At 39.2% G+C, this 24122-nt stretch overlaps 1 protein-coding gene across 4 annotated transcripts in view; it reads right to left on the reverse strand.

Moving 5' to 3' along the window:
* The window catches only part of APC (APC regulator of WNT signaling pathway), a 170372-nt gene that overhangs the window by 115973 nt on the left and 30277 nt on the right, over positions 1–24122 (reverse strand). For 2 of the 4 annotated variants that reach the window (XM_006272098.4, XM_019484432.2), the window contains exon 2: positions 4511–4663. In XM_006272098.4, coding sequence (XP_006272160.1) covers positions 4511–4645 — 135 coding nt within the window. In that variant the 5' untranslated portion in view covers positions 4646–4663. Of the gene's footprint in view, positions 1–4510; positions 4664–23480; positions 23499–24122 lie in introns of those variants that run through there. The other 2 variants (XM_019484436.2, XM_019484451.2) reach the window with 2 other exon arrangements.

Here is a 24122-nt window from a genome sequence, read left to right on the forward strand (position 1 = left end):
CAGGAGGTGCTCAGGGCAACAGGGTCTCACCCATTCCCCTCTGGTTCCCCCTGGTAAGTTTATAGATTGCCACTAGATCCCCTCTCAGCCTTCTCTTGTGAAGGCTGAACAGGTTCAGGTCCCGTAGCTTCTCCTCGTAGGGCCTGCTCTGCTGCCTCCTGATCATGAGAGTGGCCCTCCTCTAGACCCTCTCGATGCTGGCCACATCCCTCCTGAAGTGCGGTGCCCACAACTCACCTCCTTGGACCTGCTCATGATGCATGACAAGGTGTGGCTAGCCTTGCTGACCAGGTCCTCACATTGGTGACCTACGTTCATTTTACAGTTGATGACTCCAAGATCTCTTTCTGCCACAGTGCTTTGAGAAGGGAGTTCCCCAGCCTATAGGTATGCTGCTGGCTCTTTCTACCCAAGTGCAGTACCCTGCACTTGTCAGTATTGAATCCCATCCTATTCACATTCACCCACACCTGTAACCTGTCCAGGTCCAGTTGTATCCTGTCCCTCCCTTCTAGCGTGCCCACCTCACCCCAAATCTTGGTGTCATCAGCGAATTTGAACAGGATGCTTTCCAAGTCCCTAATAAAGAAATTGGACAGTACGGGCTTGAGGACTGAGCCCTGGGGGACTCCACTGCCCACCTCCCTCCAGGTCAAATATGACCCATCCACCACCACTCTCTGGGTGCGGCCCCCTAGCCAATTTGCGACCCATCTGACTGTGTAGGCATCAATGCCACAGTCACCTAGCTTTTTAATGAGAATTGGGTGAGAGACAGTGTCGAAGGCCTTCCTGAAGTCAAGAAAGACTACATCCACCGTGACACCGGCGTCCAGTGATTTTGTGACCTGATCATAGAAGGCTATCAGGTTGGTCTGACAGGACCTGCCCTTAATGAACCCATGCTGGTTGCCCTTGAGCATTCTCCCCCCCTGCTGGTCCCTCACAAGCCTTCTTCCAGTCTTCTGGCACCTGGCCAGAGCACCATGAGTGCTCATAAAGCCGTGCCAGAGGCTCCGCAACAACCCCCGCCAATTCCCTCAGCACCCTAGGGATTTGAACACGTCCAGCCCCCACAGAATTTCCCTAATTTGGTCTTTCCTGACCCTAGGCCTGGCAGAGTCACTCCTGAATCCATCCTGAATCCTGGTGGGGGAGATGTCCTGGTCCCTGCTCAGAAAAATAAGAGGCAAAGAATTTGTTAAAAAGGTCTGCTTTTTCATCTGGTGCAACAATCAGATTGCCAAGCGTATCCTGCAGGGGCCCCACATTGCCTGGTGCCTTCTTTTTATGCCCTATGTATTTAAAAAGGACTTTTTGTTGTCCGTGATCCTTGTTGCTAGCCCTAGTTCCGTCTCCGCCTTAGCCTTCCTAACAGCCTCCTTACAGACTTGCGGTATGGAGATATAATCCTCTTTGGTGATAGCCCCCCACTTCCACTGGATGTACACCTCCTTTTTGGCTTTCAGACGTCCCCAACTGCCTTTGGTGAGCCAAGGGGACTTTTGAGCACTCTTGCCCGCTTTGACTTGCATTGGGAGTGTCACCCCTTGGGCTAGGAGGATCATCTCCTTAAGGAACGACCACTCATCTTGGACACGTAGTTCTCTTACTCTCCAGGACTGCAATGTATCTCTTACCAATCTCCTCAACTCGTTGAAGTTGGCCCTCCTGAAGTCAAGGGCTACTGCCTTGCTGCAGGCCCTTGACACCTTGCGCTGGATGGTGAATTCCAGTAGGCAATGATCGCTATCGCCCAGGTGGTCGAGAACCTGGAGTCCCCTCACCAGGTCGTCACCTGTGGCCAGGACCAGGTCCAGCAGGGCATTCCCCCTAGCAGAACTGTGCACCTCCTGGGTTAGGTGGAGGTCTTGTATCTCAGCAAGGAACCTGTGAGCGGTCAGACCTGGCTGACTGCTCCGCCCAGCAAATGTCCGGGTAGTTCAGATCACCCATGATGACCATATCCCTTGACTTAACTGCCTCCATGAGCTGACCTGAGAATTCCCAGTCCAGCTCTTCCCCCTGGTTGGGTGGTCTGTAGCAGACCCCCACCATTAAGTCCCTTTCCCTGCAACCCCCTTGTATTCTGACCCAGAGCACTGCACCCTGCCCCTCCTCTGACCCCTGGTGATATTTGCCAAGCATTTAAGGATGGCAAAGAAACAGGAAACAGTGGAAATGGAAAAGAAACATGCAGCTCAGCAGTGGGAGTGAAGAGGAAGAAGCTGGACTGTATGCAGTGTAGTGGCTCACAATAACTTGAAAAGGAGTCAGCAGTAAAAGGGACTGCACTCAGTGGGCACTACCACCTAGTTTAGTCAAATGGGATGCACTATCCTTGTGATAGCTTATATTGTGCAAACATTCTTATGGGAACCTATGTACTACATACTCATGTTCAGTGCTGGTTGTATTTAGTCAACTTCAGTTTGTTTCCATTACTGATCACATGCTGCTTTTAGCAGCAGTTCAAAGATAGACAATGTATTTAATGTGGTTTCCTTGTATGTGAATGTAAGACAAGGGGCTTTTCCCCTCCATGCTGATTGGGGGAAAATCTAATCTTGTATTTCAGTAAATATGGTACTTATTTATAAATTATATTTTATTACCCTGAAGTGTTATTCTCACCTGACAGTAAAGTTAACAGCAATACTTATATATTTTAATTTGGTCAGAAGGTTTTCAGGGTGTTTTTATTGTTTTCCAATAGGACAGAGAGCAAACCTGCATTTTCCCCATACCAGGTTAGTGCCACAATGCCCAAACTATGAAATCAGGTCCACTCTCAATGGTTTAAGGAAAACTTAGTTAAGTATATTAATGGTAATTAACCAGGGTATGCCTTGTGGTCCTTTTAAGGGTGCCATGGGGTGCCACAAAATATTCACATTTTTTGGTGTGCAAACATGTATCACAGGATAAACCCAGAGATTCCAATTAAGAATCCACAGTCTGACCTGCTATGATCTTTGAGTCCCTTGCAACAGAAGAATTACTCTAGTATTTCTCTGTAGTCAAAAAACAAGCAAAAACTAAGAGCAGATATTTTCCAACGGGTGCCTTGAGTTTAAACAAGTTGAGAACCACTGATGTATACAATGGAGAATAACTCCATCAGGACAGAAGGAGAGAGAAAAATCCCAGTGGTTAAGGCACTCCCCTGGTATGTAAAAGACCCAAGTTCGACCCAAATTCAATTCCTTGCTCTAAAACAGGCCGTGTAGGAATTCACTCTCTTCCCCGCTCTCATTACAGATCCTCAGGGCAGTGATCAGCACAGTTTTCTGACAGTGAACTAGAATGACCGAGTTCAAATCAGAGGGGGTTGAACGCAAGGACCCAGGACTTCTCCCCACTGTTGCAGCAACACAGTATGGTGCAGCAACAGGAGAATGAAGCCCTATCCTGCTGAACTCCACCAAAGCCTCCCAGCTCCATGAACCAAATCCAATGGGGGCTATGACCCTGTTTCACTTTTGACAGCAGTGGAATGGGTAAAGAAGGGAATGTATTAGCAAACTGTAATGCTGTCCTCAAAAACAACAACTATAATTTCTAAAGCTTACATACATATTAGTTTTATTCAGATTTTAAGATGTATCAGTAAATGTATAACATACATAATGGTCTACAGGGCTATAATTTAATTCCAATCTCAGGACAGAGCACCAATTTCATGGACTTAAAGGGCAATGCAAGGAATAGAAATATAACTGCATTAAAAGCAATTCAATTCTTCAAAGTGCCAACATGGCTGGTGGCAATTATTCAGAAAAGAGTAGTAAGAGTGACAATATTACAGTGAAGCTACACCACACAATCTATGTTCTGAAAAGGTGGAAAATTCAAAGAATATCTTTAAAAAAAGAATCACTGCATCCAATAGCAAAGAAACATTTTACAAAATTAAATTAAAAAGAAAACTTATCTAACACAATCTGCCACTTGGTTATGTAAAGAAGTAATGCAACAGGGAGACAACTGTTGTTCAGCAAGCCTAAAAGCTTGCACCAGTATTTTAAGTTCAATTGGTCTTGGAATTTTTAATTAAAATCTATTAGTATGATATTTAATAAGCACCAATCTCACTTTTTGTAGTGAAAAATATTTTGAAATGCTGTATAATAGTCCAGTGTTTCATGAATTTAAAAACTACGCAATCTTGCTTTGTCATAAACTGTCAGCTGCCTGGACTCCCCATTAAGAAGTACAGTAATGGTAAAACAGTAGAGTTCTTTATCACACACAAGAACAGTAGATCATACCTAAACAGAAAGATATTTCTAGATACAGTTGTAAGATGTCATTGTTATTTTGTATTTAATAACATTTATGAATGTTAATAGCCATGATCAGTAAGGTTTTCCTTCAAAGGTATTACATGGGGACTTCTGTAAGAAGCTACAACCACAGAAAAGTCCTGAAGTATACAGAGTAGAAATATTCGAGGTGAAAAAGATGCATTAAAAGCAATAACATGTACAGAAACAGATACTTGCAATACCTTCATATTAGATGCCTCAGTTTCCAATTTTGTAAGATGATTTGAATTGTCCTCTAATTCCTGTCGAAGGTTTGAGTTTTCCATCTTTAGTGCCTCAACTTGCTTTAACAACTGATCATATGAAGCTGCAGCCATCCTGGGCTACCCTTGGACCTAGAAATGTAGAACTTTTTTAGTTCAACCGTTTTATGGGAAACAAACAACCCTAAAGTTTGAACCCCGTTCAACACTTCATTTTCATCATTTTAATAAAAGTGTTTTAAATTACTATAGTCAGTTAGACAAGCTCAAGACACACCTAAAGACGGTTAACAATTTTTTTACTTAGTAAAATTAAAAACATATCAAAGAAACAAATTGATTTTGGCTTCTGATATAGCTAGGAAGTGTAAGATGACACTATTTTTATTCAGATAAATAATGAAGCATTCACTGACACAGGAGCTATGGAAGAAAGGTAAGAAAACACAAACAGGAGACAGACAAAGAAGAAGAACTTAAAATACTGGTTTTGTGAGGACAATGCTAAAAAGTAACGGAAACAGAAGGAAAAACACTCTAGGTCTTTGGAAAATTAAGAACATTACCAGGCAGAATCATATTTTATACCAGGGCTGTCCAACTGGTGGCCCTTGGGATGCATGCAACCTGCAAGCCCCTGCAGCTGTCTCTCCCTTTGCCATACAGTGGTGGAGGGGCCACATGCCACTGGTGCTGCTCAGGGGACAGGGGGGGCCACACAGCTGCAGTCCACACTGTGGGGAAGGGTTCCCAGTTCCATATGAGATTCCACTCATGCCAAAGCAGGACAGTCTTGCCTTATACAACTGGAGAGTTTAAAAGATGTAGTTACTTAGTATTTACACTATGCTCATCACTATGGTATTTAGGCACCTACACTATACACAAGAGGAAAGATGTCACCCAAAGTGGGAGGAAAGCCACTCTGGATAATAGTCTTTAAGTACAAGAAGAGAAAAAAAAAAGTTTGTAGTTCAGTCTCTAGTCTTAACCCCCCCCCCCCAACCCAACAACCACTTGTCAGCTGTACCTGACAGATGCTAACTAGACTACCTACAAATCCTACAAAGTCAATGGTTGACGCAGATGTTCAGCAACCCTTAGGTATGAACGGGTCAAAGAAGAATAGCAATACAGCTATCATTTAGGCACCTAAATATACCAACAGTATCAAAAAAAACAGTAAACCCATGCAAAGGTCTTACAATTGTAACAAATGTAATGAAGATAAAAATAAAGATCTGTAACATATTTACAACAAGACATGGGACGAGACTACATGGCAGGAGTTACTATTTTTAACTAACTATTCTTAAAATCAAAATATTATTTACTCTACTTCTCTCATTTTTCTGCAAGAAAAGAATTTACCAAGTGACAGATTAATTGTATTACTCTCACTTTTGTTGATAAAGTACTTTTGATTAAGTATTACCAATTACAAATACAATTTTCAGTAATCTGTATTTCTGGAAAAGTAATAATATCTGAGACAGACCAATACACAAAACGTGGTTCCAGCTCAGCACAGCTTTTAATCCATTATGAAACAGCAGAAAAGTGTGCATTTTTATTTATCTAAAACTGCATGCATGCATGCATGCAATAGTCAAGATTACTACATGGAAGAGCTGTGTCCCTAAGATTCAGCAGTACTAAGTATTTTAAGTAGGTTAAGCAACTTTGAAATACTGCATGACGGGAGTTATTAACCTCTCATTCATCTGTCATTCAGTACGGAGACTACCAACTCAAGACCTTCATACATGCACATGCAACCTTGCCATTATAGTAACTTAGCTATCAAAGAATGGCATAAGATATTTTACCTACAACTTAAAAGAGAAAAGAATATCAAGAGTTTGCAAGATTATATCACTTGCTTCTAGTTATGAAGCAATTATTTTGGGAATTACCACAGATATAACATTTCAGGTTTGGAGCTGTGTTCCAATAATTTTCTGCAATACACTGCCAGTTTTTCAGTACTTTTTAAAATATTGTATATTGTATGTCTGCAATTTTTGTATGCCCTTTCACTGAACTTTTGATCTTTTTTGTGACAAAGTAAACTACTTCCTTGTATTTGGTCTCTTTTTATGGGTAAATTAAAACAAATTATATCAGATTATATATAACATTATCTAAAAAGCTAAATTATAGCTGTTAAATTTAACCTCTTGAAATTCTGCTTTATCTACCAAAGTTTAAACTAAATAAAAATATAAAACCAATACCAACATCACAAAAGCAGCCATGAGACAATGATGATGTATATTTGCTAAACCACTTATTATACACAATACAAGTATCCTTTATTTCACAAAAACTAAGCAGTAGATATTTTGTAAAGGACTAACATTTGAAAATATAGCTAAATCAATTTTCTCATATGGATATTAAAAATTCAAACCAGAAATACCATCAAGATGAATATCTATTTTTTTTAACTGTAACTATGTTCTGCTCCCATTATAAGTAATAGAGACAGAGAAGAGTAGATCATTAAGCTTTCACAAAGTTAGTCCCAACATTTTTTTGTCAACCACCCTGATCCCTTTCCTAGAGAGAATGCTTCATAAGCAGGGAGTACTGTTTAAAGACAGTCTGTACATCTCTACCAAAAATCTGCTAATACTAGGATAGGGCACCAAATATTCAGAAATCAGATTCAAGGAGCATTCCAAGCACTTTTCATCCTTACAGGGTAGCTTACTTCTCAATAAACATGTACTCCAAAACTCTACCCTTCTTAATTTTGTGATAAAGGTGTTGGTGCATGCATGCCCATATTTGGAAGTAACTGGCATAGCCCAGTCACTGCCACCTTTTGTTATTTTTATTGTGAAGATGGCAATATTTAGTATTTTGCTTAAAGCTCCAGCTATTGCTGTCAAGTAATTATATGAGAACCTGAGCATTGTTTCTTAAAACCTTCTCTTTGTTTAAAGTAAGCTTTTATCCCTCAAAATGACAGAAATAAAAGCCTAAAAATAGGAACACAGTATCACCTAAATGTTCAAAAACCAGAAAATTTTAAAAACAGTAAGTTTTTTATCATCTCATGATTTCCCATATTCCCATATCCCTTCTCATGATTTTACCATTCCACCATATCTATGAAGTCCACAAATAGAGAAAAAGAAATAAAAACAGGGCTCTAGTATAAAACATTACAATCCCATGCACTCCACGTTCTTTTGATTAGCAGAGCTCAAAACTTCACAGAAAAGAGACTATTAAAATATCCGCTCACTGGTATTATAAATGTTTCAACTCACCACTACTATAAATCTAGTAGTTTCCACTTCCCAGAACTGGTAGGTCTCCACAGGCTTGTGTACTATACGTATCCCAAAAAGAAAATTTGCGTCCCAATTAGGGATTACTTCTCTTCATGTCCATTATGGAGGGGCTACAGATTACTGTGCATCTGCCAAAAGATTGCTACATGGCTTGAAACATTTGCCCACAAGGACAAGGCCTCCTAACCAAGGATGAGAAATAGCCACATTGTCACACCTACAAAATTTTACTTAAGGGATGTATTATTCACTTTTCTCTAATGAACTGCATTATTTTGAAAAATGAATGTCCCAGATATACAATGACAAACCACTACTACTAATAAAGGTAGAGCTCAGATGTTGCTAAACATAATAGGTAACAGATCTCTTCACCAAATAACCAACAATGAAGCAAAGGCTTTATACAACAACTGGTCATACTAAATAATTTGCATTAACAGTTTAAATTAATAAAGGGATAAAGAAAATACATCTGTTACTAAGCAAATTAATAAACTAAGAAAACACATTTTTAAAGTCCATTGGACTCAAGCACTCAGAACTTCTAATATGGGGGACACCTGAAATTCTTTTAAATCAAAGGTACAACAGTTGCCAAGATGCAGCACCTTAAGAAAGGAAATCTAGTAGGAGAGGGCTCCAGACTCACCTAGCTTAATTACTATCTCAGGATATTCATAATGCACAGACAGCCTCCAAGTTGGAAAAAGGCACTGATTGGGAGAAAAAAAACAACAAAAACGACACTGAGCTACTGTGCTCAATTTTGGGCTCCACACTTCAAGAAAGATGAAAATAAACTGGAAACAATCCTGCAGAAGGCAACAATAATGATTAGGGGGAAACATGATTTACAAGGAAAGTTTGAAAGAGTGGGATTACTGAATCTGGAGAAGAAAAGACTGAATGGGGATTCCGATACAAAAAAAAGGGTGACTAAGAAGAGGATGGTGATATACTCTGTGGCCTCTTGGGATAAAGAGGAGGAATAAGGGTCTTAAATTGCAACAAAGGAAATTTAGAGTGAATATTAGGAAGAATTTTTTCAAAGTATAAGTGAGAGCGATTTAGAACTGCAACACATTGAGAGAGGTTGTGGAGTGTCCATCCTCAGAAGTTCTTACTAGCCAGTTATTCAACCTCTTGGATGAGACTGTTTAAATCGGCGATTCTAAACTAGGGTGCCAAAAGAAACCTGTGGTGCTTTGATATCTTTTTAGGGGTGCTGCAGTGCCAGGGATTGTTAGCACTGTTAGTGTGCAAACACAATTCACAAGATTAACTCAGAGATTTCAAATAGGAAACCATAGTGTAACAAGTATTCTGACACACTGCAGTCTCTCTGAGGTCTCTGCAACAGAATTGTTCTATTATTTTTCTGTAGTCAAAACAGGAGCGAAAACTAAGAGCTGGCATTTTCCAAGGGTTGCCTTGACTCTAAAAAGGTTGAGAACCACTGGTTAGAGATGCTTTTGTCTTCAAGAGGTTTATCTGATCTAGACCCTCCCTCAGGTCTTTCCCAGCCCTACTTTTCTATGATTTTATGCTCAAGAAAGATTAATTCAAACTGGAATTGGTACAGAGAAGGGCTACCAGAATGACTAGGGAATAGAATGTCTATCCTGCAAAAGAAGACAAGGAACTTCAGTTTGTTTAACTTAGCAAAACAAAAAGAGTGGCTATAACTGTACTCTAGAAATACATCATGGGAACTAAACACTAGAGGGAGAAAAGCTATTTAAGCTAAAAATACAATGACAGCAAAAGAACAGATGCATAAAAACTGGTCAATAATAAATTCAGTCTTGAAATCAAAATAAAGAGCTTGGACCATTAGAAGAGGGATATTCTGGGACAGCCTTCCAATAAGACTCGTGCCGGGGGGGGGGAGGAGGAGGAGGAGAAGGACGGACACGACACGCTCATGATACAGCTTAGTAAATTCATGGAAGGAATTGTACTGCTGCCATCACAGCAGAGAAATGTACTTGGCCCAGACATCTAGTTTCATTTTCTTAAAATTAAGAGTATTTTTCCTGCCTAGCTACTGTATTGCACTGGAATAAACTATTTGCCTTACATTTGGTAATTGCTTTCTTCTTCACTCAGTTTTTCAGTATCTGTTGGAATAATTTTTTCAGACAAAAAATCATGAAGCTCCTCAGTAAAGGAGATCAATACAATTATCCCATTTTCTAGATGAGGAAAGAGGCACAGGAAAACTGACAGACTTTCCCAAGGCCCAACAGGTAGGCTGTGGCCAAGCAGAAAAGCAAATCTGAATCTACTAGTAGTCCCCAGGCTAGTGCCACTAGTCCAACTTTCCTCACAGTGATCTTTCTAGGCTAATCTTTTCTGAAACCTCCTCACCTTTTACAGACAAGGTTTCATGTATTCAACAGCAGAACAGGACCTTACTTCATGACAACAACACCTGAAGTTTGTGGCAACATTTATACCATTAATAAAGTAAGAGATTTGATTTCCATTTCCTTGACTGTTTCAGGACCTCCTCTTCCCCAACATGCATCAGTGTAACATCTGCTATTCCTATGCCTGTAGGTGAGTGGAGGGGAGGATGGGGGAAAGGGTGACAGCTGCTCAGGTGCATTCTTTCCATGCTACACCTCTGCTTTGCAGTTGAACATTAAATAAAGTTCATGTTACAGCATATGATTAAACAAAAATGCATATTCTACATATTATTTATACCTATATGTAAATGTCAGCTAACATTAGCTTTTACAGCATCAAGGACCTTCAATATAACAAATATTCATTTATTACATTATTTTTCACTCCTTCCCCTCCAAGCTTAAGGAAGCCCAACTGTAAAAATACGCTATAAAAAGTTGCATTGTCCTTATGTTCTTCAGTCTTCACTGGAACAAGACTGAGTGAAAGAGAGGAGTGAAATGAGATTAAGAGAGATGCATCCTCTGTTTAATATCATTTTGAAATTTCTATGCAATTTAAATTGGCTGCACAGAAAGTAAACACTATTCAAACTGTGATGCAACATACAGCTAGAAAAATGGGGATTCCATTGCTGGGATTTTATAATTATTTAATGCACACTTAATCTGAATAGTTTACACTAAATTCAATAACTCTGGGCTGACTGATTATTGCATTTTGATTTTTAGAAAAAGAATAGTCTTACTTTTTTCGTTTGATAGAAATAAATATCCATATTTCACAATTTAATACAAGAAAAACTTGTGCCACTAAAAAAAATACTTATTTTTAAACCAAGGCAACTGCTTATTTGTATCTGTGCCCTTCTTCAACCGTCTTGTTTACAGATTTGTCCAATTCTGCAAAGGAATCTAAAACAAGAATAACAATCTGCCCAAGAAAATAGATTTTTAGAACTAGAACTGTATCCCTCCATACCTGCAAATATTGAATACAAGCACAATTATTAACATATCATTGACCCAATTCATATGTAAAATTAATCTTTATAAGTGCTTGCAGGAATCAGGCCTTAGAATGTAAATTCTTAGGGCAGACATTCGTCTTTGCATTTCCTAGAAAGCATTTAACATGCTATCAGTAACATTGTTAATATTTATTAACACCTTTTTTAAATGTGGAAAAATACATGGACTTCAATTTATCAGTTTCTTTTCATACTGCATAATATTTATTTCAAGTCATTTTCCATTTGGAAGTGAAGATTTAGAATATTTATAGTCACATCTAGTTTTCCTTATGAGAAAAAATAAATATGCATAACAGTCTGCATTTCTATAAAAACCCTCAGAACAAAATTTGTAACATTCTAAAATTTTCAGTGTTACATACATTCCAGGCTCATATTGGTTCAAAATATATGCATTTAAAAATTCAAAGCTCTCTACTACTAAATAGCTATGCAAAGAACTATCAGAAATTATTGAAAGTGTTTCAAAATTTTAAGAGCTTCTTTTCATGAAGTGAAGCAACATAATTGTAGCAACAGTGAGAAATGGAACAGATTTCTCAACTGAATATAAAAGGAGAAAAAATGCTCATACGTGTAACGATTTGCAAAAAGGGAAAGAAAAAAAATCAAGCCAAAAATAAGCAAGGAATTCCATTATTAAAATATAAAGTGACAGTCAACCAAAAAACAAGATTGCAGACCATTTTAAATTTAATCCACTGCAATCCAAATTTAATAGCCAGAGTTGTCCAAGGCAATTCTCTTGTCTTTCTAATACTGAAATTCTGACAATAAAAGAAATCTAGACATGACAACTTTCTCCTCACCAATTCTTGTGTATTTAGAAGTACTCCTGGATTTCACATAGATACACAGAGGTACATCCATAAGTAATACTTTCTTCTATCTCCAGCTGGCAAGGATGCTAATGCCATCCTGCAAGATGACCTGACCTCAGTAATAAACACTGGATCCCCTCCTGGTTGAACTACAGCAATAAAATATACCTAAAAATAAGTCACCATCCCTTGGAAATTACACTAGTCCAGAACTCTGCAAATTTTCCCCTGCAGCAATAGGGACTACGGCAGTCTCATCAAACCTGATTTCACCACTTTCTCCCAAAAAACTCAAGAGGTGAAGAGTGAAGTTAACAACTCTACTACTTAGGCATACGAGAACTGTTCATAATAGGGTAAAAAAATTGTCTATGTAAGAGACACCCTCTCTGGCAAGCGGTCCAAGGCTTTGAAATCAATGCCCAGAAGAACTGAGGACCATCACAAACATTGCCAACTCCACTCTGGGAGCAAGACACACAGTTTTCAACCTGGTCATCATCAGTAACATGCAAGCTAAGGACAGATATTCAAAAAGCCGGAGCCTGGATTGATTCAATCTTTGCAGGTTAGTCTAACCTTGTATAGACTGAACCAATGCAAGTGAATAGACATTCACTTTTGACTCCAGAAAAGCAGCCACATAATTTGGTAGAGGCCTGGCATTTAATATTATTACCATTCCAAATGCACTGTCCAGGCTCTTAGGTTCTAATACATCTTCAGTTTCCATTATATGTAAAACCTGAGAACCAGACACCAAAAGGAACATAGGTCTAACAAATCCACCTCCTTTCTCCTGCCAGACTTCAAATTAGGTCAAGAAAAGAATAGTTGGGCTGGGAGTCAAGATAAAATCCATTAACTTGGAGTCTTACCTATTACAACGACTAGTATTAATCATTTCACACACTTCACTGCTCTTATCAAGGCCACAGGCACATATTCCTTAATTTCAAAGATGAAATAACAGACAATATAAGATGTTGTGCAAAGGTCTGGCAGAACAGGGAATTGAACCAAAGTCTTTAGGTAGACTCAAGCCTTAGCCCAAAAGTACAATGAACTAGGCACGGACCAGCACTAGGCATGGACTCCGGGGGAGGAAATTTTGAAAAAAAATAGTGACTGCGTTGCTGGACCAACCACCTCACACCACCAGTAACAGCCAGTGATGCCCCCCCTGCCTATGCATTGCTGCTGCTCAAGAGATTCTAGAATCCCATCCTGTCTGCCTTCACCATATCATTTCTCAAAGTGAACATGCAAAATCTGTATGAACAGTACTATACGTCTAGCAGAGCAATTGAGTACTGACATTTCTCATGATAGAAATTACTTTCTCTTTCCTTTTATTAAAATTTATAACATTAAAACACTTCTTTAGATGCTATATGCATTATATTGCCTAATTACCTGGTTGTAAGTAATTTAATCCATGGAATAAGCAAAAGGTGGGATGACAATTAGGTATAGACACAATATGTATAGTTTTGCATCTACCAAAATAAAAGAATTACAAATGAATACATATGAAAGAAAAGAAATATTATTAAATATATGTACTGTAGTAGTGACCAAAAGTAGTAGTAGTGGCATTACAAAAGAATTGGGATTTTAGGAAGGCCCACCAGGAAAGGGACATTGTGACTGCAGGAACTAGTTTGGAGAGGTGTTCCATAGGAAAGCAGTAGAACACCGCAAGGTTTTGGCACTTCTGAAAGAAATGAATAAGCAAGTGGATAAGGATTGCACAGTTGGCAAAGGTGAATGGGGAAAATTTGATAAGATTCATTAGCAGATAATTAGGGATGGGTAGAAGTAGGAAAGCCTGAAAGGCACAGGTATGCATCTTGAATTTGATACAACAGAGCAGAGGTGGCCAACCTGCAGCATATCTGCTACAAGTGACACAGGCAGCCTGTACGGCACACAGTAAGACAGGGCCTGGAACAGGCAGCACAGTAGATAGATAGGGCACAAAAGCAAGAATAAAAAAAAAAAAAAATAGGTAAGAATGAGTGTAAGAGGGACAGCAGCTGGGAAGGGCTGGAGTCATCTTGACAGGAAGAGAGAGTAGCAGACAGCAGGCAATGACAGATGAAGGAAGTACAGTAGCAGGAGGAAGTGAGGAGAAAACAAAATTTAAAAATAGAGAAAACAGAATGAGGCATAACATCATCCATTTTACAGGCCTAAGATGTGTTAACATTCTCCCAGATTTTAATTTTTATTGAAAGTCATTATATATGGTGGAGAGGTTAAAGATGTGATATCTGAATACTGAATTACTTATGCCAGATTTACTTAAGGGCATGTAAATATTTAAATACCGGCTCATTAAAAGAGTACCATACCACTACTGTTCTTCCCTGCATTTCAAGTACCAGTTACAACTTGGAGGACTACATTTTTAACTGTTAAATAAAGACAATTATATTAAATACTTATACAATAATATTAGACTGAGTACAGCTTTTATATTAAATCAATAAGAAGGGTAATGACAACAAGTTGAGGTAAAGTTACTGAATAGTTAGGGATTTCCTCTTTAAAAGAACTTCTAAAACCTTGAAAAGAAAATAAACATTTATAACATTTTATGATCTACGTTAAAAAAAAAAAATTGCTTATGCATGAGAATCATGCAATATAAAGAAATGTATCAACTGATAAACATACAAAAGGAAGAAAAGAAATATGGTAAGTAAATATGTAGCAATTTATTCAACTATAAGACAATATTTCCTTGCAATCAACATGGGGGGGGGGGAAGCCCCATACCTTATATTTGCATAAAAGGAAACCTCACTAAATACACTGTCTATCATTCAAGTGCTGCCAAAAGTCGCATGTGCTCAGTAATGGAAAACACCTATTAAGGTAATTAAATGCAGCCAACAATAAGCATGACTATAAAACACATGGCCCATACTGGGCAAACACACTGATGGGAACCTTTTTTTTCCCATTACAAATTTTATTAAAAACATACTTATCACTTTACACTTACAAAGCTTCACATATTGAGCATCCTTGTTTTATCAAGATTTCTTATCACAAAACAGCTATATCTAAAAACATACAACTACAGGTATTAAACCCTTAAACAACATACATCAACTTCCCACCAAAAAAAACCCTTAGAGAACTCTATTTCTTCATACAGAGCTAAGAGTATCAATTAACTTCCCTCTAAAAAAAAAAAACAAACAAAAAACCTATTACCTTGGTAACCACTTAAAACTCTGTGCCCCACCCAATCTTCTCTGTTAGTTCAATGAAATAAGTACATCCAGTCCTTTTTCCTTCACTTCTCCAATCTCTTCCTTGTCCTGAATTTCTTTTTAAAGGAAAATTTTTGTGTCCCAAGTCAAATCAGACAAATCAATTCCAAATCCATAAGAGTCATTCAAGAACCTATGTGACCCTGCTACCAACAAGTATCCCCCACCCCCCACCTGGGGCTTCAGATACTTCCAAATCCCTTGACAGACATCTTACATACAGGCCCAGAGACTTGGGGTTCAGATGCCCCCAAAGTTTTGCTTGCCCTCAGACACAGACCCAGGCCAACTTCTCCCCTGCCCCCGCCCCCACCTCTCCCTCCCCCCGACCCCCCACTGCCACCAGGATGGCCCGGGCCCACTGCTTCCCCCCACCCCCATGCTAGCCTGGCTTCTCCCCACCCTCAGGCCCAGTCCTCCCCTGCATCGGGCCCGGTCTTACTCCTTCCCTCCCCCCACTGCTGCAGCGAGGAGGGGGGAGCAGGCCTGGACCCCAAGCAGCAGAAGAGAGGGAGGGAGTGGTCCTGGACCGGGGGGGGGGGGAGGGGAGCACAGGACTATCCACAGAGAGAGAGAGAGAGAGAGACGCATGCACACACATATGCACACATACACCTCCAACACTCTGCCAAGTGGCCCCTGTGGTTCACTTGGCAGATTAAAGCACATTAAAACCCCGTTACACAGTTTGCACTGAATGTCTGTACACCCACACATCCATCTCCATACCTGTACCCACTGTCCTCCTCAGAAGGCCTGCCCCTGAAAAAAATCTATGCCAGACCGCTCTCTACCCGTCTTGTCCTCCTGTAGTACCCATACATTTCACTTGGTCACATCAGGTAAGTTCTTGTCCTAATCAATGCTAACGTAACCCATCTTAATAAGATATATAGTATACTCTTTCAAGTCATGGTGAGCCACTACACTGCACACATTTTTACTTTCTCTTCACTCCTGAAGCTCAGCTGCAACTTTCTTTCCTGTTTCCAGCGAGTCCTGTTTTTTAACCAGCTTTAAATGCCTGGCAAACATCACTGACTGGGGCCCCAAACAACTTACCCAGAATCCCCGTCACCCCCTCTCTCAGCCTGGCACATATGGTTAGTGTGGCCCTGCCTTCCCTGAGGTGGAGCCAAACCAAGCTGCTCTGCGCCTCATCTACATATACATTTTTGGAGGATCCCAGGATTCCCTACAAGAACACCCAGTTCAAGTTATAAGTAGGAGGCTAATTAACACATTGATACTTTGTAGGAGGTACCTGAAGTACACACATATTCTAAGCAGTGCAGAGCTGTGGAATCACCACAGCTTGAAACGCTGTAGTCTCTGCTGGGTTTCAGCCCAATGAATTTATATGGTAAATAATGAGCCTTTTTGGATTTGGACTAATGTTATGGATAGTTTGTACTATATACAAATATGTAGAGAAGTGCTGCTTAAAAGTGTGTTTATGGAGTACGTGCGCTAAAACTTGCAGTTGTTTCAAGAGGGTAAACTGCACCAATTCTGAATGAACTAAATCCATGGTTACCTGTAGTAACTTCCCTTTCTGTGAGTTACTACAGGTATGTTTATTTCTAGGTCAGTATTTTCAAATTTGCTTCTCATTTCCATGTACTCAGGGAAAGCATGGTATAACACTAAGGAAGAAGGGAAAAGGCTGGAGGAGAAAAGCTAAGGGTGTAGGGGGTAAAGGGGTTACCTAACCCCCCATACTTATTCTCTTTGCTGAAGCAGTGGCAGGGGTACAAATTCAAGGTAAGCCTCCAATAATTAGATTCTATACCTGGGAAATTATAACAAATTTATACATTTCCCATATATAAAATCAAATTATTGGGGGGGTTGCCTTATATTTGAATAAATACAGAAATTTTACTCTATAAATCTGATTTCAGCATTTAAATTTTTCAGTGGAAGGCAAATGTTCACTTCATTTCTCTCCTCGAGCCACCCACATTTTTTTCTAGGAACTTTTCTTTTTCCTCATCACCATATCACATTCAGTGCCTTCCAAGAATTTGAAAATGAAAATAAAAGTAGGACAAAAGAAACACTCCGATTGTGTCAGTTTTTTGGTTCCTTGTGCATGTGTGTGTTGATTGATATAACTGCATTATCATATCATCACATTAGCCTCTTTGCCACAGCATCATACTGGTAACTCATGTTTACTTGCTCGCCCACTGTATTATCAATTCCAAATCCTTTTTAGTCATTGCTTTCCAGGACACTGAAAGAGAGTTATGACTTTGTATTTGACTGTATTAAAAAACAATTGGTTTGTATGGGCCCAGTTTACCAAGCAATTCAAATCTATCTGTACAACCACCTGTCCTCAATACCATTTATTATCCTGACAATATTGTGTGTCATTCAGAATTTTATATTTTCTTCCACACAGAAAATCTGATTAAGTCAAGTACCTTAACTGCAGCCTACTCATTTTGAACATTAATACATTAGCACTTCCAGTTTCCCCAAGTATTTCATGATTTACCAATGACACCACTGAAACCCTCCTAAACCTTTAAAACTCTTGGGTGCAAGTTGTCCAATGCTGTTTAACAGTTTACTAACATATCAGCCAAGAATTCTTGTGGGTGCTACCTTTTATTGGACCAAGTATATGGCTGATATAGACATAGGTAAGCTTCTGGGTATCACAGTAGCTGGTGTACTTCAGAGGCTTGAAGAAAGGTACTGTGACACCCAAAAGTTTGCTTGTGTCTATACCAAGCATACAGTTGATCCAGTAAAAGATACTACCTGCAAGAATTCTTGCATTTCACATATCTCCTAGACCACCGCAGCAACATCACCTCAACACTGCTATAAGCCATTACTTCACCACCTTCAGATAATATAAGCATGGATGGATACAGAATTGTGTAAAGGCGGGTACAGGAGCAACAACCAGTGCCATAACAGTAGCTGCACACCTGCTCCTAGCTCCCCCCTCCCACCAGGATGGGGAGACCACACCATAGGACCTGTAGGCATGGAATTTAAGGCCCAGAATCAGGTATGAATCTCCCTACCCCCAACCCTTAGCACCCCTTTCCACTCCATGCTCAGCCACATGTCCTTTCACCCCACATTTACCCCCCTCCTGCCCCTGCCACGCCCATCACTGCCTTTGGTGTCTCTGGTTGCTCTGGGAGGAGAAGCTCCAGGGCTACATGAGGAACAGGGCTCAGCAGCAACAGCAGTAAGCAGGTTCTTCCTTCTCCTTTTCCCTTCTTCTACTTCCCAGGATGGCAGGAAACACCCACAGGGAAACTAGCAGAGAAGAGAAACCTGCCCAAGACTGCTGTCTCCGGCTGAGCTTACCTCCTCATACATCCTGGCTGGAGTGAGATAAGAGCAGTTCTGGAGCTCCCCTGTTCCCAGGGCAATCAGGGACAGTGGCAGCAGTGAATGGGGAAGAGGGGACATGCTACTGAACATGGAGCGGGGGAGGGGGGTGGAATCCTACCTACAGCAGCTCCTCTGTATCCACCCCTGGATACAAAAATGTCATCCTGATTCGTTAAATTGAAAATAAATATTTATTGAACATTTCTTTTTCCAGTGTCATTATTAACAATGTTAACCACCTCCATCTAGTGGTTGGCCTGTACCATGGCTAAGGTTTCTTTTGTTCTTAATATACTAAAATTCTCCATTCCTAGAGACAACTCTACTTGTACCTACAACAGGAAACAACAAAGAACCTCTGAGTCCATTGAAAATGAGATCGAAGGGATGCCAAGTCTTCGGATATGAATTAAACTCAAGGTACATTTATGTTGGAATTTGGCAATAGCTAAGAATTTTTGGAACAGCCCACTGCTACAGATTTTTTTTGCCTTGTGACAGAGAAAGTGATTTTCATTTGAAGGAAAAACTGGTCCAATGTCTATAGAAGATGTCTCTGAACACCTGTGTTTATATCTAATCTAAGGATTCATCCAGTTCAGGTATGCCTACCTCTGCACAACTATTTTTTCTGATAACAGAATATTTATTACACAAATTCACTAAGTGCGAGCTTTCTAACTTGACCATTATTTATTCCAGTCCTCAAAGTCAGCATATAAGGTCTCCAGAGCCACTTGATTGTAGCCTAGAACTTCACCTGTGCTCTATTAGCAAGTCTTTGGAGCAGCTGTTCTCGGCATATCCTCACCCATACCATAACGCCTTCCTCTCAACCCAGTGATTCTCAACCAGGATGTCATGACACCCTGGGGTGCCATGAGATTCTTCCAATGATGCTGTGGGGTACCATATAATATTAGCATTGTTAAGAGTGCAAAGACCTACTCATGAATCACAAGGTAAACCTGGACATTTCAAACAGGAACCTATAGTGTCAAAAAAATCTTTTGACCTGTTGTGGTCTTTTTTTGAGGTTTTTGTAATAGAAGAACTGCTTTATTATACTCCATAGTCAAAAGAAAAGGAGTGAAAACCAATAGCTGTCATTTTCCAAGTGGTGCCTTGAGTCTGAAAAGGTTTAGAACCACTGTCTTAACCAAAACAAGTTTCTTCAGCAAAGTCTCAAAATAACAGATGACTTGTGGGTACTGTATTCTATACACAGAGGAATGAAGTAGCTCACTAAGGACAATAAAGGTGAAGGCTGATTCTCTCTCTCGTATTGTGTCACAGGTTTATTATTTTCAAGTCCGTTCTAGTCTCAGAAGAAGAAAGTACAAGTGTAATTTGGCTATAAAATATTAATTACAAATCCTAAAAAAACAGTCTTAGTACTAGAAAAAATAAAGTATGAAAGCTAAACCATGCATCTCAAATTATGAACAGACATGTTAATTTCATCTTTCATTACTTAGCCAAGGAAAAAATTACTCCTTGCTTTAGAATTCGGGGTTAGGAAGTTCCTTAGCTTGTTAGTCACAGTGCATTCAGAATAAGCCCTTGAAATAAGAAACATGATTTGTACTTAAGTCTATATTTAACACAAAGTAGCTCAGAAATTATGTGAATCATAACTTTTTATATTGGACCAAGCGTGATTCACAAACATGAACACTCATCCTTAGCAATCATCAGTTTGGCCATTACTCATGACTAACTATTCTTCACTATGTATTATGCCCTGTAACTTTGTGTTTGCCTTGTTTTTGGTAAGTGAACGCTATGTGAAGAATACATCTCAAGAATACTTTGCAACTGAAAACATCAATTTCAGTCAAGAACTTAAAAAAAAGACTAGACTTAATAAAAAAAAAAAAATCATTTTAAAATAGAAAACAATTACTTTGAAAAAAAGTTTATTCCCATATTACCCTTAATTTTTTTCACATGATGTGTAATCCATCAATGTCATCTTCAGCTAACACCTGAAGAGAACAGGAAACCATTCATCTTGCAGGAAATACATCAGCATCTGTTCATACAGAAAACTGTATGAAATGTATACTACCAACCACCTAAAACTCTCAACTTTAACCAAAGCAAGTTTATAAGAGCAAGACTAAAACAAAATAAACAAAACACCCAAGTCTAATAATTTGTTTTTTCACTAAATTCATGAAAAAGTAATTAAACCAACTTGATCAAAACATTAAATATTTCATCAACTCAAATGTTTTAAGAGAATAAGTTCCATATAAGCAGCTGTGTACCAAAGGAGTCTTATATACTGTATTATACTTATTCCTTGAAAAACAGTTTCAGGACCATATCTACCTGTGTGTGTGTTAAATTTACATTTATGGTCACTTGCAAAATTTTGGCAGATATGTCTGCCTAGTTTAGTAGCATATTTTACTCATAATGCCAGTTTTAACAGGAAGATTTTGTTGGTTTCTAGTAGCAACTGCTTAGATCAGGTATGGAGAACAGGTAGAAGACTGCCTCCTTCTATGGTTTCAAAAATAAAGTCAAGTAGCATCCCCATTATAAATGCTGTCATGTTTTATTACTTCTCCTTGCTTTCTTTCAGAAAAAGTGAAAGTGCTTTTTAAATCATTAGAAGTGTTAGTAACTTCCAGTATTCAACTAACTAAAATGAGCATTCATACCTTCAGTAGTTTTTACCTTTTAGCCTCAATTATAATAATCATTCTTAATATAAATTTATAACAGGATATGAGGACTTAACAAAAATGAATCCTTTCATCACATAGGAACTCAGAGATACATAATCAATCTAATTTATAGTACGTTACAAACAAGGATACAATATTGAATACAGTTTCTCAGCTTCATTAAGTTAAAGAGCTTTTTACACTACATATCATCGCTGTTAGTCTTCTGTTTGCCCTGTCATTCAATATTGGTGACAGAAGCCTTATACTTGATCAGATTATGGAAAGTAGTGAATTTAACCGCAGACATTCTAGGAGTTTCTTAGGAGTCCCAATAAAAATAATGAAGATCCTGTTCTGGGTAAATATTTTTCAACTTTATATTACAGATATTTTAAAAGGATGGTTAATCGTTTCACAAGACTTCCATTTCTTTGATAAAATAATCATAAATTTACCAGGTATTACTGGAACTGATTGAAAATTTGAATAAATGTTTAATATATTAAAAAGCAGTAACATTAAGGGACAAGTTCAACTACAGAAAGAACAGAACAGACATCCTTTCTCACCAGATTGGGAGTAAAGGAGGAGAGAAGAAAATACTATTCAAATATAAAGTCAGAACATTATAGCCATGCTATTCACATATGTGTAACAGAATTTATTGAAAATTTTCCATACAAACTAGAAGTAAGAAATATGCATGTTGCTTTAAAAAAAAACACTCTCTCATGGTGTGCATACCCATATTAAATAACATTCAAATGTTGGTTTGCTGATCCCTTCAGGAAAAGCAAGCTTCTGTTAAATAAGAGATGCTCAGCATAGCTTCTATCCAAAGCCCTTCCTTGAGGATGACGGACAGAAAAGAAAATTTAAAAAATTCAACTAAATTCCAAAAAAATAAATACTAATGAAATTATTTGGCATTTAATTGCCTTCTGAAGACTATTTCACATTTTAGCAAAACTAAAAAGTGATTTGCTTTCAGATGACCTAATTACTAGAATAAAAGATGCATATCTGACAAAGAGAGAAAAAAGACCCACTGCTTCATAAATAATGTATTAAGATTTCCAACAGTATTCAAGTTAAATCACAGGTCCAAGCATCTCTTTGTGATGTTAAATATTTTTTTTAAATGTCAGAGGGTTTTAGTGTTCATTGAATATGCACATTTCTTTCTGTTTGCAGAAAAATCCTCAATATTTCAGCTGTTACATGGGTTGCAATTGGCCACTGAACCATATCCTTTAAATACATTTCTAGGCACAGCAGTGCTGCACAGACTCTCATCCCTTTGCAGCTTTTTCCTTTTTAAGCAGAGGAGCAAAAGCTGCTGCAGTGAACTGCAGAGAAGCCACCACATCCTGTCACTAACAAAGACACGTAACACTAGTCGCAAAGAAGTATAGCTTGTTTTTCCCCCCAATAGCATGCATAGTACCCAAGAGTGAAATGTTAACATTTAAAAACCACAAGAAAGAATTTCATGCTCTGGAATACCTGCTTCATCCTCCCCCCAAAACCCTTGCATGGTGAGTGTTAGATTCAAGGCATCTCCTTTGCTGCTTTGTGTCCCTTCCCAGGCTGCTGCTGCTGTGGCGGAAGGGAGGAGCAGGACAAGGATTTCAATGGGCTCAAGCTCTCATTCCTCCTTGCAATGAATCTGCTCCATTCTTTGTTATCCTTTGCCCGTTTCCTTAGATACTGTTTTTAACTCTTTTCTATGTCAACAAACCTTTAAAAAAAAATCTATTTTCTAGCCACAAAAGCCGCTTTCTTCTGCCTTCCCAGCACTGCCCCCTCCTCCTCTTCTGTCAAAAACATGGATCAGAACCACAAGAAATCCATCCCTGGCTCCTTTCTGCAGCAGCAGCAGCAGGAGGGGAGAAAAACCCAGCCTCCTCTCCTTGCAGCTTGTCATGCAGCAGTCTGGAAAGACAAACACTCTGCCAAAAGCAATAGACTGAGACAAGCAGTGAATGTTACAACACAGCGCAGCCCAGAGTGCCATGTCCTCCTCAAATTCACTTACCCCATGTCTGGAGCTAGCTGTGGCCCCATTCTGTCTCCAGTGCCCAGTCCCCTCCCGCACCCACTGGCTGCGCTAGAGCCGGAACCAATACAGCCACATTCCAGTCACGTGGGTACCCAGCCTAGCTCAGTGCAGCCAATGGCCCAACTCGAATTAGAAGATGTGATGCATCCTGGTCCACATCCAGAGGATTAAACATCTGCTTCCCCTAGAATCTGGTCAGTCTCAGGGACAGATGGGGAAGGGATCCTTTGAGCAAGAATAATAAAACAGAAAGTAAGGAGAAAATGGAGTGGGAATTGGATGTCAGTAGGGAGAGAATAAGCAGAAGATATATGGGGAGATGGAAATGGGACACACCTCTCAAATAAAAATACAAATTTAATTTTATTTATTTATTACATGTCAAGGGATATTATTGTATATATGTATATTATTATTCATTACATGCCAAGAAAATCCCAAATCGTTACTCACTTCCAACAACTACAGTAGCTTGACAAAGCATAAAGTATGTAGCCAACGTTAATACATCAAGAGTCTATGGCAGTGGTCACCAACCACTTGATTATGATCAACTGGTCAATCCTGGAGACTCAGACACGATCTGAGGCTGGGGGGGGGGGGGCTGAGCCCCACCCG

This window comes from Alligator mississippiensis, chromosome 3 (genome assembly GCF_030867095.1).
Source record: "Alligator mississippiensis isolate rAllMis1 chromosome 3, rAllMis1, whole genome shotgun sequence".
NCBI lineage: Eukaryota > Metazoa > Chordata > Crocodylia > Alligatoridae > Alligator > Alligator mississippiensis.